Below are 12,103 nucleotides of genomic sequence, written 5' to 3'. Positions count from 1 at the left end.
ATTCACCTGTGACACATAATTTTGATGATAAATTTAACTAATTACTCAATGATCCCCACCATGAGCACATAAGAAGACAATCACTTCTCCACTAACAACTTCACTAAATTGGATTTGGAGGCTGGGACACTGATAAAGTGTCAGGATTCAGAGATAAGCAATCCCACAGTTCTCACCTCTCAGTCCACCACCTTTCCAATGGAGTTCATCGAATGGCGGCAGGAACCTCAAAGGCCCAGACTTCAGAAGGTAAATAAAGCCTTCTCAAAAGCTCCCCCTGTATCTTCAGGATTGCACCAACCTCTGGCCTTATCTGATATTGATTCAGGGGGCTCCCAACATTCCACAAATACGTATTCTTTGTTCTCAACAGGCAGTGGTTACTTATCAGATGCTGTGCATGAAATCTAGAATGGTATCCTTGGGCTTCACTTACTTTCCAAACTTTAGAAACCTCAACTTCCATCCTCAATCTTGAAACCCATCTTTCTCCCATCTAAATGACTCAGTGCCTCAGAAAATAATACTTACTTTACATTCATGTTCCCACCAAATTTGTTTCTTTATAGCACTCCCCACCTGGATGTCTAAGATCTTGCCCATTTTCCCATTTGTAGTTAGACTGAGGAATATTTTCCACAGATGATTTGTAAATCCTACAATATTTGCCTCAGAAACTGGATTTTCTACATGTAGACCTCATAAAATATATAATTAAGAGAAACTTGTGGATGTCCCATCACTATTCAAGAAGCAAAATTGCTATTTTTAGGTTGATGTGATATGGCAGTTGTAGATAGAAATGTCTTTTTAAAACAAGAATTAAAAATAATATGGATAAATTCCAATTCATAACAACATATATAGTACTAGGCTATGCAGTTAATGGCTGAGAGCAAACATCTAGAGACACAGTTCCTGGTTTCTAAACCCAAATCTACCACTTACTTGTCATGTCTCTGTGTCTCTTTTTCCCCCGATTTGTAAATCGGGATAATAATAGTACCTACCTCCTAAGGTCGTTGGGAGAAATAAGTCATAAGCATAAAGCTCCTAAAACAGGGCCCCTGCACAGAATAAGCACAATACATGTTATTTGTTAGTGTGATTATTATTACGAAGTGCAGGGCTTAAGACCTTGCTGTCCAGGGATACAAACCTTTTAGGTGTCTTTCACTGATTTACAGAAAGTGAACTTATTACATATTGTTTTTCAAATTGAATTTTGACATTTCTGGCCTTTTCCCATTGAAAAAAATAAAAGCATGGAATTTGTTAGAATATTTATTGACCTTTTAGTGCCATTATGAATACCATTTAATATTAGTTAAATCTTGTTAGGATTACAATATTATTTAAAATGAAACTATGGGAGAAGAATACTTGGGGAGGGGAAAAAATCATCACTTACTACTTCTTAAAATGAAATTTCAAAAGTGAAAAAAAGAGGAAGGATTCATACGCTGCAGGTGACCTTTAAATGTCACATTCACTAATATATAAATGTAAATAGAAAAATATAAGTCTGGTAATAATAGTAAACTGATCAATGCAATTACATTGTTCTGTGGTAAGTTACGTTTCCAGTCCAGAATATCAATAGCTTTTTAACACCTTTTAAGATCAAATTATAGTGCATTAAATATCAGCTGGTTAGTTCTCTTCATGTTATTTACAAGCTTGTAGTTTCTCTCTTACTTGGACAGCCTCCTGTACTAAACTTCCAAATATACAAGATTTGAGGGCATAAATTATTTAATAGTTAAAAGGTAACTTCAATTCTGTAAGACAATCCTTCAGTAAGATCTATTTCAATCTGTCTGGAGTAATGTTGTTACTATTAACCTTAGCTCACTTTCAAAAGTTAGTGAAATACGATTTAAAAGAAAATCGGTTACTTGTTTAAATCTCAGTTAACTCAATTACATGATTTAAACAGCAAACACTATTTTAACAATGGCAAACACACACACCCGCACACACATGCACACATTGCAGATTTTCACTTAGCTTTCTAAGCCACTTTAATATTTTCCCTCCTCTACCTCAATTCCATCAGTAAAGAGTTCATCTTTAGGGGTTATATTTAATATATTAATAGACCTTTCATTGTACTCTCCTCCAGTTCTTGAGAATCCAAAGCAATATACACGTATTTATCCAGAGCTGAATTTTTTTTTTCTGTATAATAATTCTTAATGGAGGCAAAGAAGTTGCAAGTATTTTCTTAAACCCCTAGGCTATATACTTGTAAGAAACAATTACTTTTATGCTTTGGATAACCGATAAGAAGTTAAAGGAAATGAAAACTTACATTTTTCTATCACTAGATTGACCAACCCACTATTTTAGTCACATGGCATGAGATCAAATATTAAGAGAACAATTGACCCCTAAAACAAGAATTGGTGACTTGCCCTATTTGAGGAAGATTTGGGACATACAAAATGTTCCATGTGAAGATTCAAAAAATTAAAAGGTTATTCAATGCCTTCATTTAAAAGTTTCATTGAGGAAGTCCCAGAGGCCCAATGTTACCCAAATACTTGGCGTAAGTTCTACTGCCAGATATTTTCTCAACATGTATTGAACGCTTTAAAACAACTGTCACTTAATTTCTACTTGTTCCTGACTTCAGCTACAGAGCTAGGGACGTCTTTCTCATTTTAATAATCACTCCGGACCTGACAACAGCCCACACACATAGTAAATGCTCATAGAATCTGTGACAAACTGAAAACACTCAAAATGCAGACAGGTTGGCTAAGCAAACAGCGTTCTCCCACCTGAGTTCCTGCCCAAGTTACTGAGACAGGGCAGCTCACATGGCTGAAACTCCAAAGGCCCCATCAGTTGTTAACTTCCGAGTATGTGTCACTTGCACAGTCAACTTTCTAACTCCAAGGAGCCTAAGTGAGGCGGGCCTTAATGGGTCAAAAATCACACTTAGGTGAGCAGCACTTTCTAAGACGTTCCCTCAAACAAGTTCTAAACCAGTGCTCCTCAAACTTCAGTGGGCATTCCAATCACCTGGGGGTCTCCTTAAAGAGCAGATCCTGAGTCGGTGGGTTTGGAGTAAGTCCCCGTATTGTGCAGTTCTAAGGAGCTCCCAAGAGAATCCAATGCTGCGGGTCCACCCACGACCCTCGGAGCTCAAGGCCCACAAATGCCCAAAGACACCCAGATGACTACTCTTAGCAATCGACAACAACTTCAGCTACAGGCAGTGCCCCATAATCCCCTGGGTTTTCTGCATCCCCCCGAGTGTGGCCGCCGGGTCGCACCTGGCAGGTGCCTTGACTGCAGCCGCGCCCCCCTCCTCCGCGCCGCGCTCACCTTCTCCCGGGTCTTCAGGTACCGCTGCAGCGCCTGCTGGGTGAGCTCGCCCACGCGCAGCTGGCCCTCCTTGCAGGGCACCACGATGCCCGTCCTGCCGAAGCACACGGTCACTTTCATCCTGGCCCCCGGCGACCACGCCGGGCCGGGCCGAACAGGTGTCTGACCCCGCGGGCGCAGCCCCTACTCTGGGAGGACGCCCGGGGCCCGGGGCGGGTGGGCCCGGAGACCCGGGGCGCCGCTCCCCGGAGCACCCTGAGGCCCGGGGGCTCGCAGCAGCGCCCCTTTCACCCGGGCAGGTGGCGGGAATCGGGGAGGAGCGGCCGTGGAGAAGGGTTACCTCCCAGGTGCCCGGCGGCCCGGGACGCGGCGGCTCCGCGGCCCGGCTCCTCCTCCTCCTCCTCCCGCTCCTGCTCCTACTCCTGCCTGGCCCAGGCGGCTGCTCCGCGCCCACCAAAGCGGAACTGCCGGCCCTGCCCTGTCGCTGGCCGTGGCCCTGGCCCTGGCGGTGGTGGCAGGGCCGGCCCCAGGCCCCGAGCTGGAGTGGGCGGCGGCGGCGTCGCGCGGGGCCGGAGTTGGGAGGAAACTTTTGCGCCGGCTCCCAACTCCTCCGCGGCGCCCGCGCTCTGGGCTCCCGCGGTCCCGGGGCCCGCCTGGGCCCGGCTCTTAAAGGGGCCGCGGCGCTCCCGGGCCCCGCCGCGCGCTGGGCGACGCCGTGCCCCGGCCCTGCGGGCCAGTAACTGGAGCCCGGGAGCCTCGTCTCATCACCTGGGTCTCTGCCTGTCTCTCTCCCTCTCGCACGCATGCACACGGAGCTCTGGGGAGTTGTAAGGCGATCCGAGGGCTACACACTCGGGGATTGAAACCGGATCTCAGAAAGAACACCCGAGGGAAGAGCGAGGAGACTGCAGAGCTGCACCTTTCACAGGAGGGGACTGCAGCAAGATGCAAAAGGAGCCCAGGAGCAGGTGCTTCTCGTCACGCCCGCCAAAAACACCCAAGGGGCGAGGCTGCCAGGTGCTGAGATGCAAGCGTGGCCCGAGGAGCCTAAGAGAGGCGGGCCTTAATGGATCAAAAATCACACTTAGGTGAGCAGCATTTTTTAAGACGTTCCCTCAAACAAGTTCTAAACCAGTGCTCCTCAAACTTATGTGGGCATTCCCATCACCTGGGGAACTCGCCTTAAGCACAGCCCTTGCCGCTGCCCTGAGGAGCCCTGGGATAGCAGAGCTGAAGGGAACCTTGGAGAGAACGCGGCGGTGGAAACTTTTCCTTTTACAGACCCTCGAGGACGCTGAGTATTCGGCCAAAGGTCACACCCAAGACCCAGACATGATCGCGTGTGTTGACACATAGCCTTCTGGAATGCGACTACCGTTGTGCATTTTATTAGGAAAAAAAAAGTTAACACCTTTAGACTCATGATTTGGCAGGTGTGTATCCATCACCAATTGAAATGGGAATATGTGGGGGAAACCAACAAACTACATTTGTTTCATTCTTACCTCTCATGTAAATGAGCTCCTTTGAGCTTAACAACTACCCTGTAGGTAGATACTATTCTTCGCATCTTGTGCATCAAGAATGGTGTTCGGAGAGGTCAAGAGACTGAGCAGACCATGGTGTTAGTTCTGTTGAAAAGAACTCAGGTCTTCGGAGCTCAATCTCTGGTCTCTCCCTGCAGTTTTCTTAGCCATCCAGTTCATCCAGCAAGACCCTCGGGGCTGCATCATGTGTTTCTCTGCAGAAGGATTTGCTCCTATGTGGACACACTTAAATAGAACTTGAATTGCCTAGGATGGTATGATAATGCACAGGAGATTAAATTCATCGGTTTCAAGAGGGTTTTTAAAAAAATAAATTTTAGCTCATTCATACATCCAGTAAGTATATATTGGTTGTCTTCTATGTATAGAAGGTCAGTGGCAACCAAGAGGATCATGTAAACCAAGTCCGTTGTAAATGGTTGTAAATCCAATACAAACTAATTTATATTTACATAAACCAAGGGCAGAATTGATCGCCTCATAAAATCAGAAGATCCAGAGAGCACTCCATTGAGACAAGGTTGAAAGCAGGAACTCAAACTATGTCCTCAGGGGCCAGCTAGCTCTCTCCAGCTCTTGGCTCTATCTGTCCCTCAGTGTGGTCTCCATTCTCAGGCCAGCTCTCTTCAAAGGAGACACTTTATCCTCTTTTCAGAGACGAGGAGCTGAGGCCAAAGGAGGTTAAATGATTTGGTTGAAATCTCATTCTTAGAAAGTAGCAGAGGCTGGCTTAAAACCCAGGTCATCTGATTCCAGTCTTCATCATAACTGCAGTGCCGTTTCTTACATGAGAAGTACCAATGAGTAAATCAAACTAACAAATAGATACTGGTGCCATGCATTAATGTGTGGCCCTCACTTTTAATATTGGGTGTTATATGGACCTATAGAATGGTATGGAGCAAAGATTTTCCACTGATGAAATAACTTTGCATGTTGCCATCCTTCCTGCTTCATGGCTTTTTGCTTTACAGTTGCTCCAGACTCATTTTCTGCTGCTTGGGTCATGAATAGCTCCCTTCTCCTCTCCACAAATTCCCTCTTAGCCTAGCTTCAGCTCCTTCCCAATATCTGGAACCCTCCACCCAAAGTCCTGGCTTTGAGAATCTCCAAGCGAACCATAAAGAACACTCCAGCTCTCCGAATTCCACTTGGGAAATTAGAATCGGGACCTAGGGGATGCAGCAGAGGCCACGCCATTGTGAGATGAAGGAAGAGATGACTCTAGACAAGGATGTGATCAGTGCATTGTGCAATTCTGCACACCACTGGGTGACCTTTTATAGTCCTAAGTTAGTATGAAGAGTTTAGTGTTTACATTTTGCGTTTATTAAATAGCCAGGTTTAATTTGTTATTCAGCCTCATCACAGCATATATAGAAACAATTTATCATATATTATCAAGGGATTAAAAAAAAAGAACACAACTGCAACACACAGTCATTCATGCCCAGCAAATTCCTAAATCAGTATTTTATGCCCCATGGGACCTCCTGGGCAGAAGACAATAAATAATTTGCCTTGATTGAGTAACACTAGAGGATCCTAAGCCTGGGTTCCATTTTCTTGTTTTGCCTGCTCGGTGGATAAATATTGCCTGTGATGTGATATTTTTCCATTTGTTATCCAACAGCTTACCAAGTACTGGAGTAGCCAGTAAAGAAGTGTTATACAGAGAAAGAACAATAATCCTGATCAATATTATTAAACCGCCCTACCTTGAGGAAGTGTAACTAAAATGTCAGGTACTATCAGGTGTACATTGAATGAAGAATGATATTTTATCTGTAGTTGACCGGTAATCGAGTCTCATGTTTTGTACTATTAAACAAAATATTTTTACTTTTCAAGGAATTATTTATAGCAAGTACTATTTATCACAAAAAAATTGAATCTATTTTACTAATTACCTTACTTCTAAAGCCCTTGGAGCATTAGTATAAAAGATTGCATTCTTTGCTTCCTTCTGAAAGCAGGTGCAAGAATGATTGCATAAAAAAAGAAAGAGAAAAATGGGTATTAGTTTTCATTTTTTTCTCTTTTATACTTAAAAGCAAATGGTCTGGGTTATTGTTTAACTGGACAAGAATGGATTCTTCTTTAGAGCTGTTTGTCTCTAAATACTGCATGGCATTCATTTGTTGACATTTTTGGTTATTTATTTCTGTAGCTCTCCTGGATGCACAAATAACAATGCTCTTCACCCTAAGGGGAATATTATGGGCCACTGGCTTTTTGGAAGGTCCATCTTTTTGCCTATCCTATAAGCAAGACTCACAAGTCTTCACAAATGATACAGCTGTATCACCCCTTCTTACATTGAATTCTACTCTGTAGAAACTAATATTCTCCCTAAGTTTGTTTTCTTGAAAAGAAGCTGAATCATGAAATGAGCATCTCTTAAAAAAAATAAAATGAACAACCAAAAGCAAGGAAACTGTTCTGATGCTGTTATATTTAGTTAATTTTGATTATTAGTTAGATGTTTTCCTCATTGTGTGATCTCCTTCCCTGAGGCTCACTGGGGCCCATTAACGGTAAGCACAGGAATAGGCCCTACTCTGGATAGGACCAGGTCCTTTCACCTTTAGGCGTCTGTAGAAGACTGTTAGGAAGAGGGCCAATAGCAGTGGTCATGGGTGCTCTCCAACAAGCTCAACTGTCCAAAGATAGCTTTGAGGTAAGGGTGCAACCAAGAGTTCTCTTTTCAATTCTCCTTACTTTATTGAAGGCCACTTTCTGACTCTCATTTATATCCTGTTACTTGGAGAGGAAGTGAATGGGCATCCATGTAATTGACAGAAGGTAGAGAGAGATTTGGCCCTGGACGTTTCAGTGTTTAAATCAGGTATGCACCGTGATAAGCTAAGTAATCTTAGGCACATGTCACTTTCCTTTTTTGTAAAATGGGATGATAACTCTATTTTAAGGTGTAACACACATAAAGCACTCAACACATAGTAGGCAAGATATATTGCCCTCCTTCAACTTTTTTTCCATTTACTAGCATTTCTAAATGTCACTTATTTCCATTGAGTCTGAAACTACTTCCAAAGTGAAACAATTCAAATGATACGTAGAAACTACACTTCAACTACACAACTTATGGAGACAAAGTGTAACTAGCTCTGTAATGAGGGTGCCAGGATCATAGCAAAACTGAAGTTAAGATGTGTATTCTAGTTCACAATCTACATATTATTTCATCTGCTGCTCAAAAAACAATCCTGAAACATTTAATCTAGTATCTGAGAATCACAGAATTACAGAGCTGAATGGGGCCTTGGAGATTACCTGATACAATATCCTCAGTTTGTAGATGAGGAACCTGAACTAGAAAAGTCAATGAAACTGGTTCAGCCAGAATCAGAAACCAGAACCTCTGGATCATAGTCCAGTGCTTTCTTCACTTCCCTGTCTGCCTGGTAATAGAATTTGTAACATTAGATATTTGACCAACATTGGTTCAAGGCTTTCTGGTTTGTTGTTGTTTTTTTGTTGTTGTTTTTGAGACAGAGTCCCGCTCTGTTGCACAGGCTGGAGTGCGGTGGTGCAATCCTGGCTCACTGCAGCCTCTGCCTCCTGCATTCAAGCAATTCTCCTGCCTCAGCCTCTCAAGTAGCTGGGATTACAAGTGTGCACCACCACACGTGGCTAATCTTTGTATTTTTAGTAGAGACAGGTTTTCACCATGTTTACCAGGCTGGTCTTGAACTCCTGACTTCAAGTGATCCGCCTGCCTCAGCCTCCCAAAGTGCTGGGATTATAGGTGTGAACCACTGCGGCTGGCCATGGCTCATGGCTTTGAACTCTCACTGGGCTAGGAAGTGCTGGTATGGCGTTCATTCTTCTACCTATTCCTGCAGTTTCAATTTAAACTTAAGATTCTGAACACTTATTCTCCCCACAATTGTAAACATCAAAAAAGTTTGCTGAGTATTTAAATGACTATTGCAGAAAATTATAAACCACCAAAGGATTTTAAGCAGGACAATAACATGATCAGATTTGTGTTTGGTGGAATGCAGAGGACCTGGGAGATGGGCAGAAGCCCCTGCTTCGTTCATTCAATCCACCATTCATTTTCTAATGCAACAGCAGTTTTTCAACACCTAAATGTAACTGAGCACAAAGTGACTATGAAGCTTAGACTCTAGTGAGGAAGACAGATAATGAATGACTCACCAAATGGACAAAATATTTGCACATTGTTATAAAGTATAATCAAAGATATAAATAGCAGGCTTGTGTAATAGAGAATAACTGGGTAAGGGAGAACCTATTTATATTGGATTGGTAAGAGAAAAAAAGTTACTTTGGGAAGAACTCAGAGAAAAGGTAGACAGTAAATGCAGATATCTCTGAGATAAGACCAAGAGTGATGTGTTTTAGGAATTAAGAAAAAGCCAGTTTGGTTCCTGGAGCATTAATGAGCCAAAAGACAGGCAGGAAATGAGGTAGAAGAGATTGTCTACAGCAGTGGCCTCCTAGAAGACTAAGGCCACACAGATGATGAAGAAGGGAAGATTGGGGATATCTTTCCGGATTTGTGATAGATGGTGGATGGTAAGCTTTGGGGAAAAATTAAGAAACACTGGTTTCTAATTTAGACAACTAGTTAAGAAGTGACATTATTGGCTGGGCGCGGTGGCTCACCCCTGTAATCCTAGCACTTTGGGAGGCTGAGGCAGGTGGATCACCTGAAGTCAGGAGTTCAAGACCAGCCTGCCCAACATAGTGAAACTCCATCTCTACTAAAAATACAAAAATTAGCCAGGCATGGTGGTGCACGCCTATAATCACAGCTACTCGGGAGGCTGAGGCAGGAGAATCACTTGAACCCAAGAGGCAGAGGTTGCAGTGAGCCAAGATTGTGGCAGTACACTCCAGCCTGGGCAACAAAGTGAGACTCCATCTCAAAAAAAAAAAGAAAAAGAAGAAGAAGAAGAAGTGACAGTATTAGTTAAAAGTTAAAGCTAAGGAAGTTGGAAAGTGGGGAGGCCTTTGCAGATGTTGGGGAAAAAAGAGTAAGTTCAGTTGGAACATTCTAAGTTTGATGTGCCTGCAAAGCAACCAGATAGAAATGTTTAGTCAGCTGGAAATACAAAGCTTGGAGCTCAGGAGAAAGTCTAAAGACTATATATTGAGATTCAGGGGTCATAGACTGAAGCTCAACTTGTCAGAAGAGAAGAGATCATCCAAAGAAGGAGTTTAAGATGAAAAGGCAATAGGGCTTAGACTAGAATCGTGGAAAATGTCCATATTCAAAAAAAGGGAGATTTGGAGAAGTTACATATGCTTATAATGATGAATTGTTAATGATGATAAGGTATTATTCTTATTCTCTATAAGGTATTATCAATGTCAAAGATGTGATAAGAAAGGGTGCTGCTGCCCTAGTGAAGACACAACAGTGGAAAACAGGAAATTGAATGTTAAGAATGGAAAGCAAGAGAGTTTGACCAGAACAGATAGGTTTCATCGGAGCATAACATAGGATATAAGGCTAGAAAGATTCAGGAAGAGGAAAATGATTCCGGGACAGCTGTGAGAAATAGATTAAGGAGTTTGGATCTAAAGCACCAAAGAGATAGCCTCTAGATGCTTGAACAAAGGAGTCATATGCATAAAACAGCATTTGAGAGTCATTATTTTGACATCTTTATACATAGAGACTTTGAGTAGGAAGTGACTGAATTTAGGAAGAATCCAAAAGAAAGATGTTGGAGTAAGTCATATCAGGCTGAATTTAAGTGAAGCATCACATATGTACATATTTGTAAAATATCTCCGCCTTTGCGTATGTTTGTCCAAAGTAGTAAACTGCATCATTGCTTAATGTAAAGTCCTTTTAGCCTGCTATTCTATGAATGGAAAGTGGAGAAATGCCATATGATTCAGGGTCCGGTCAGGCAAACTGAAAACATACCCTATATCTAATAGAGAGAGTTGAATACGAGAAATTAATTACACTGTTGATGAAAGGGCTAGGAAGGCAAGCAAGATATGGGAAGGCAATTCAGAGATTAGCCACAGCAGGAAGCTGCTTCTTTCTCGAGGACTGGTTGCATGCAGGGAGGATGCGGAATGTTAGCAGAACTCAGAAGCTGGGCTGCCTGGCAGGAGCTAAAACCAAAGCAAGGACTGAGCTGGGAGCCTGGGGACAGAGCCTGTCCAGAGAAGACCGGCAACAATCAGGAGGAGTTGCAGCCACAGCCAGAAAACACAACCAGGGGAGAGAAAGAGAAAGAAAAGAAGACGAGAGAGAAATACCCACCCCCTGGATTCTTGTCTTCCCCCCTCCATGCTTCTAGCAGTGTGTAGGGCTAGCAGGACTGGCAGGAAGCCAGATAGCAAGGAGAAGGGCAAGGAAGTGTTTGGGAATGAACCTAATAACTTGCCCAGAAGGACTTTCCTAGTGGGCTTCTACAACAATTCATAAATAGAGATTTTAAATCTCACTAATATTTTAAATTTTGGAGAAGCACTAACAGTGTTTCCAATTCAATCTGGTATATTTGCAAAATGAATTTTTTTTCCCAGACTAGGCTAAATTCATGCTTTTCTCAAGAGAAAGTACTTCTACATTTTAACAGTGAAATATAAGCTCTTCCCTGATAGCCAAAATCACCATTAATTTCTATCATTATTTAAGAAATTAAAAAATTTCTACTTTTGCTCAGTTATCAACTCAAATGAATAGTTTGGTTTAGCTATGATTGCATAGTACTGTAAGCAGCAAATCCAAAAATCTTATTAATATTAAATGCTGCAGTCAAACTATAGTGCTATCTGATAATATTTCATTTATTTTATATGCTATAATTTTAGACACTAATCCATGAATTCATAATGGAAGATTTGAAAGACTATTTGATTTAGAGTTATGATTCCTCTGTATAAAATTATTTAATAAAGTCATTAATGCTTGCTACATGTATACATGAATAAGTATAATTTTATTTCAATATCGAAAAATGATTTAATCCATATTTTCCTTCAAACATGTGCACACTTGTTAATACATATTTGTTACAACTTTTTAAATGCTCTTTTATTATATAATCAGAATATAAATAAAGAAAATAAATGGGTAATATGTGGACTTCAACATGTCTCACAAGACTTGAAAAGAGCAATTTCACAGCAAACAAAAAGAACTATCAGTTTACCACATACATAAAACTTCCAGCAAGTGATACCCACAAAATGGTGGTATT

The 12,103-nt window shown here is 42.0% G+C and overlaps 1 protein-coding gene across 5 annotated transcripts in view; it reads right to left on the bottom strand.

The window, feature by feature from the left end:
• PARD3B (par-3 family cell polarity regulator beta) overlaps positions 1-3,913 on the bottom strand; it is a 1,090,519-nt gene extending 1,086,606 nt beyond the window's left edge. For all 5 annotated transcript variants that reach the window (XR_013402125.1, XM_015110772.3, XM_015110773.3 and 2 more), the window contains exon 1: positions 3,337-3,913. Coding sequence is in view for 4 of the 5 variants with exons in the window: in XM_015110772.3 (XP_014966258.3) it covers positions 3,337-3,456 (120 nt within the window). In the remaining variant the exon portion in view is untranslated. The remainder of the gene's footprint in view (positions 1-3,336) is intronic.
• Between the last annotated feature and the right edge of the window lie 8,190 nt (positions 3,914-12,103).

Source organism: Macaca mulatta, chromosome 12, assembly GCF_049350105.2.
Source record: "Macaca mulatta isolate MMU2019108-1 chromosome 12, T2T-MMU8v2.0, whole genome shotgun sequence".
In the NCBI taxonomy this organism is placed as follows: domain Eukaryota; kingdom Metazoa; phylum Chordata; class Mammalia; order Primates; family Cercopithecidae; genus Macaca; species Macaca mulatta.
This window is presented reverse-complemented; position numbering and strand designations above follow the sequence as displayed.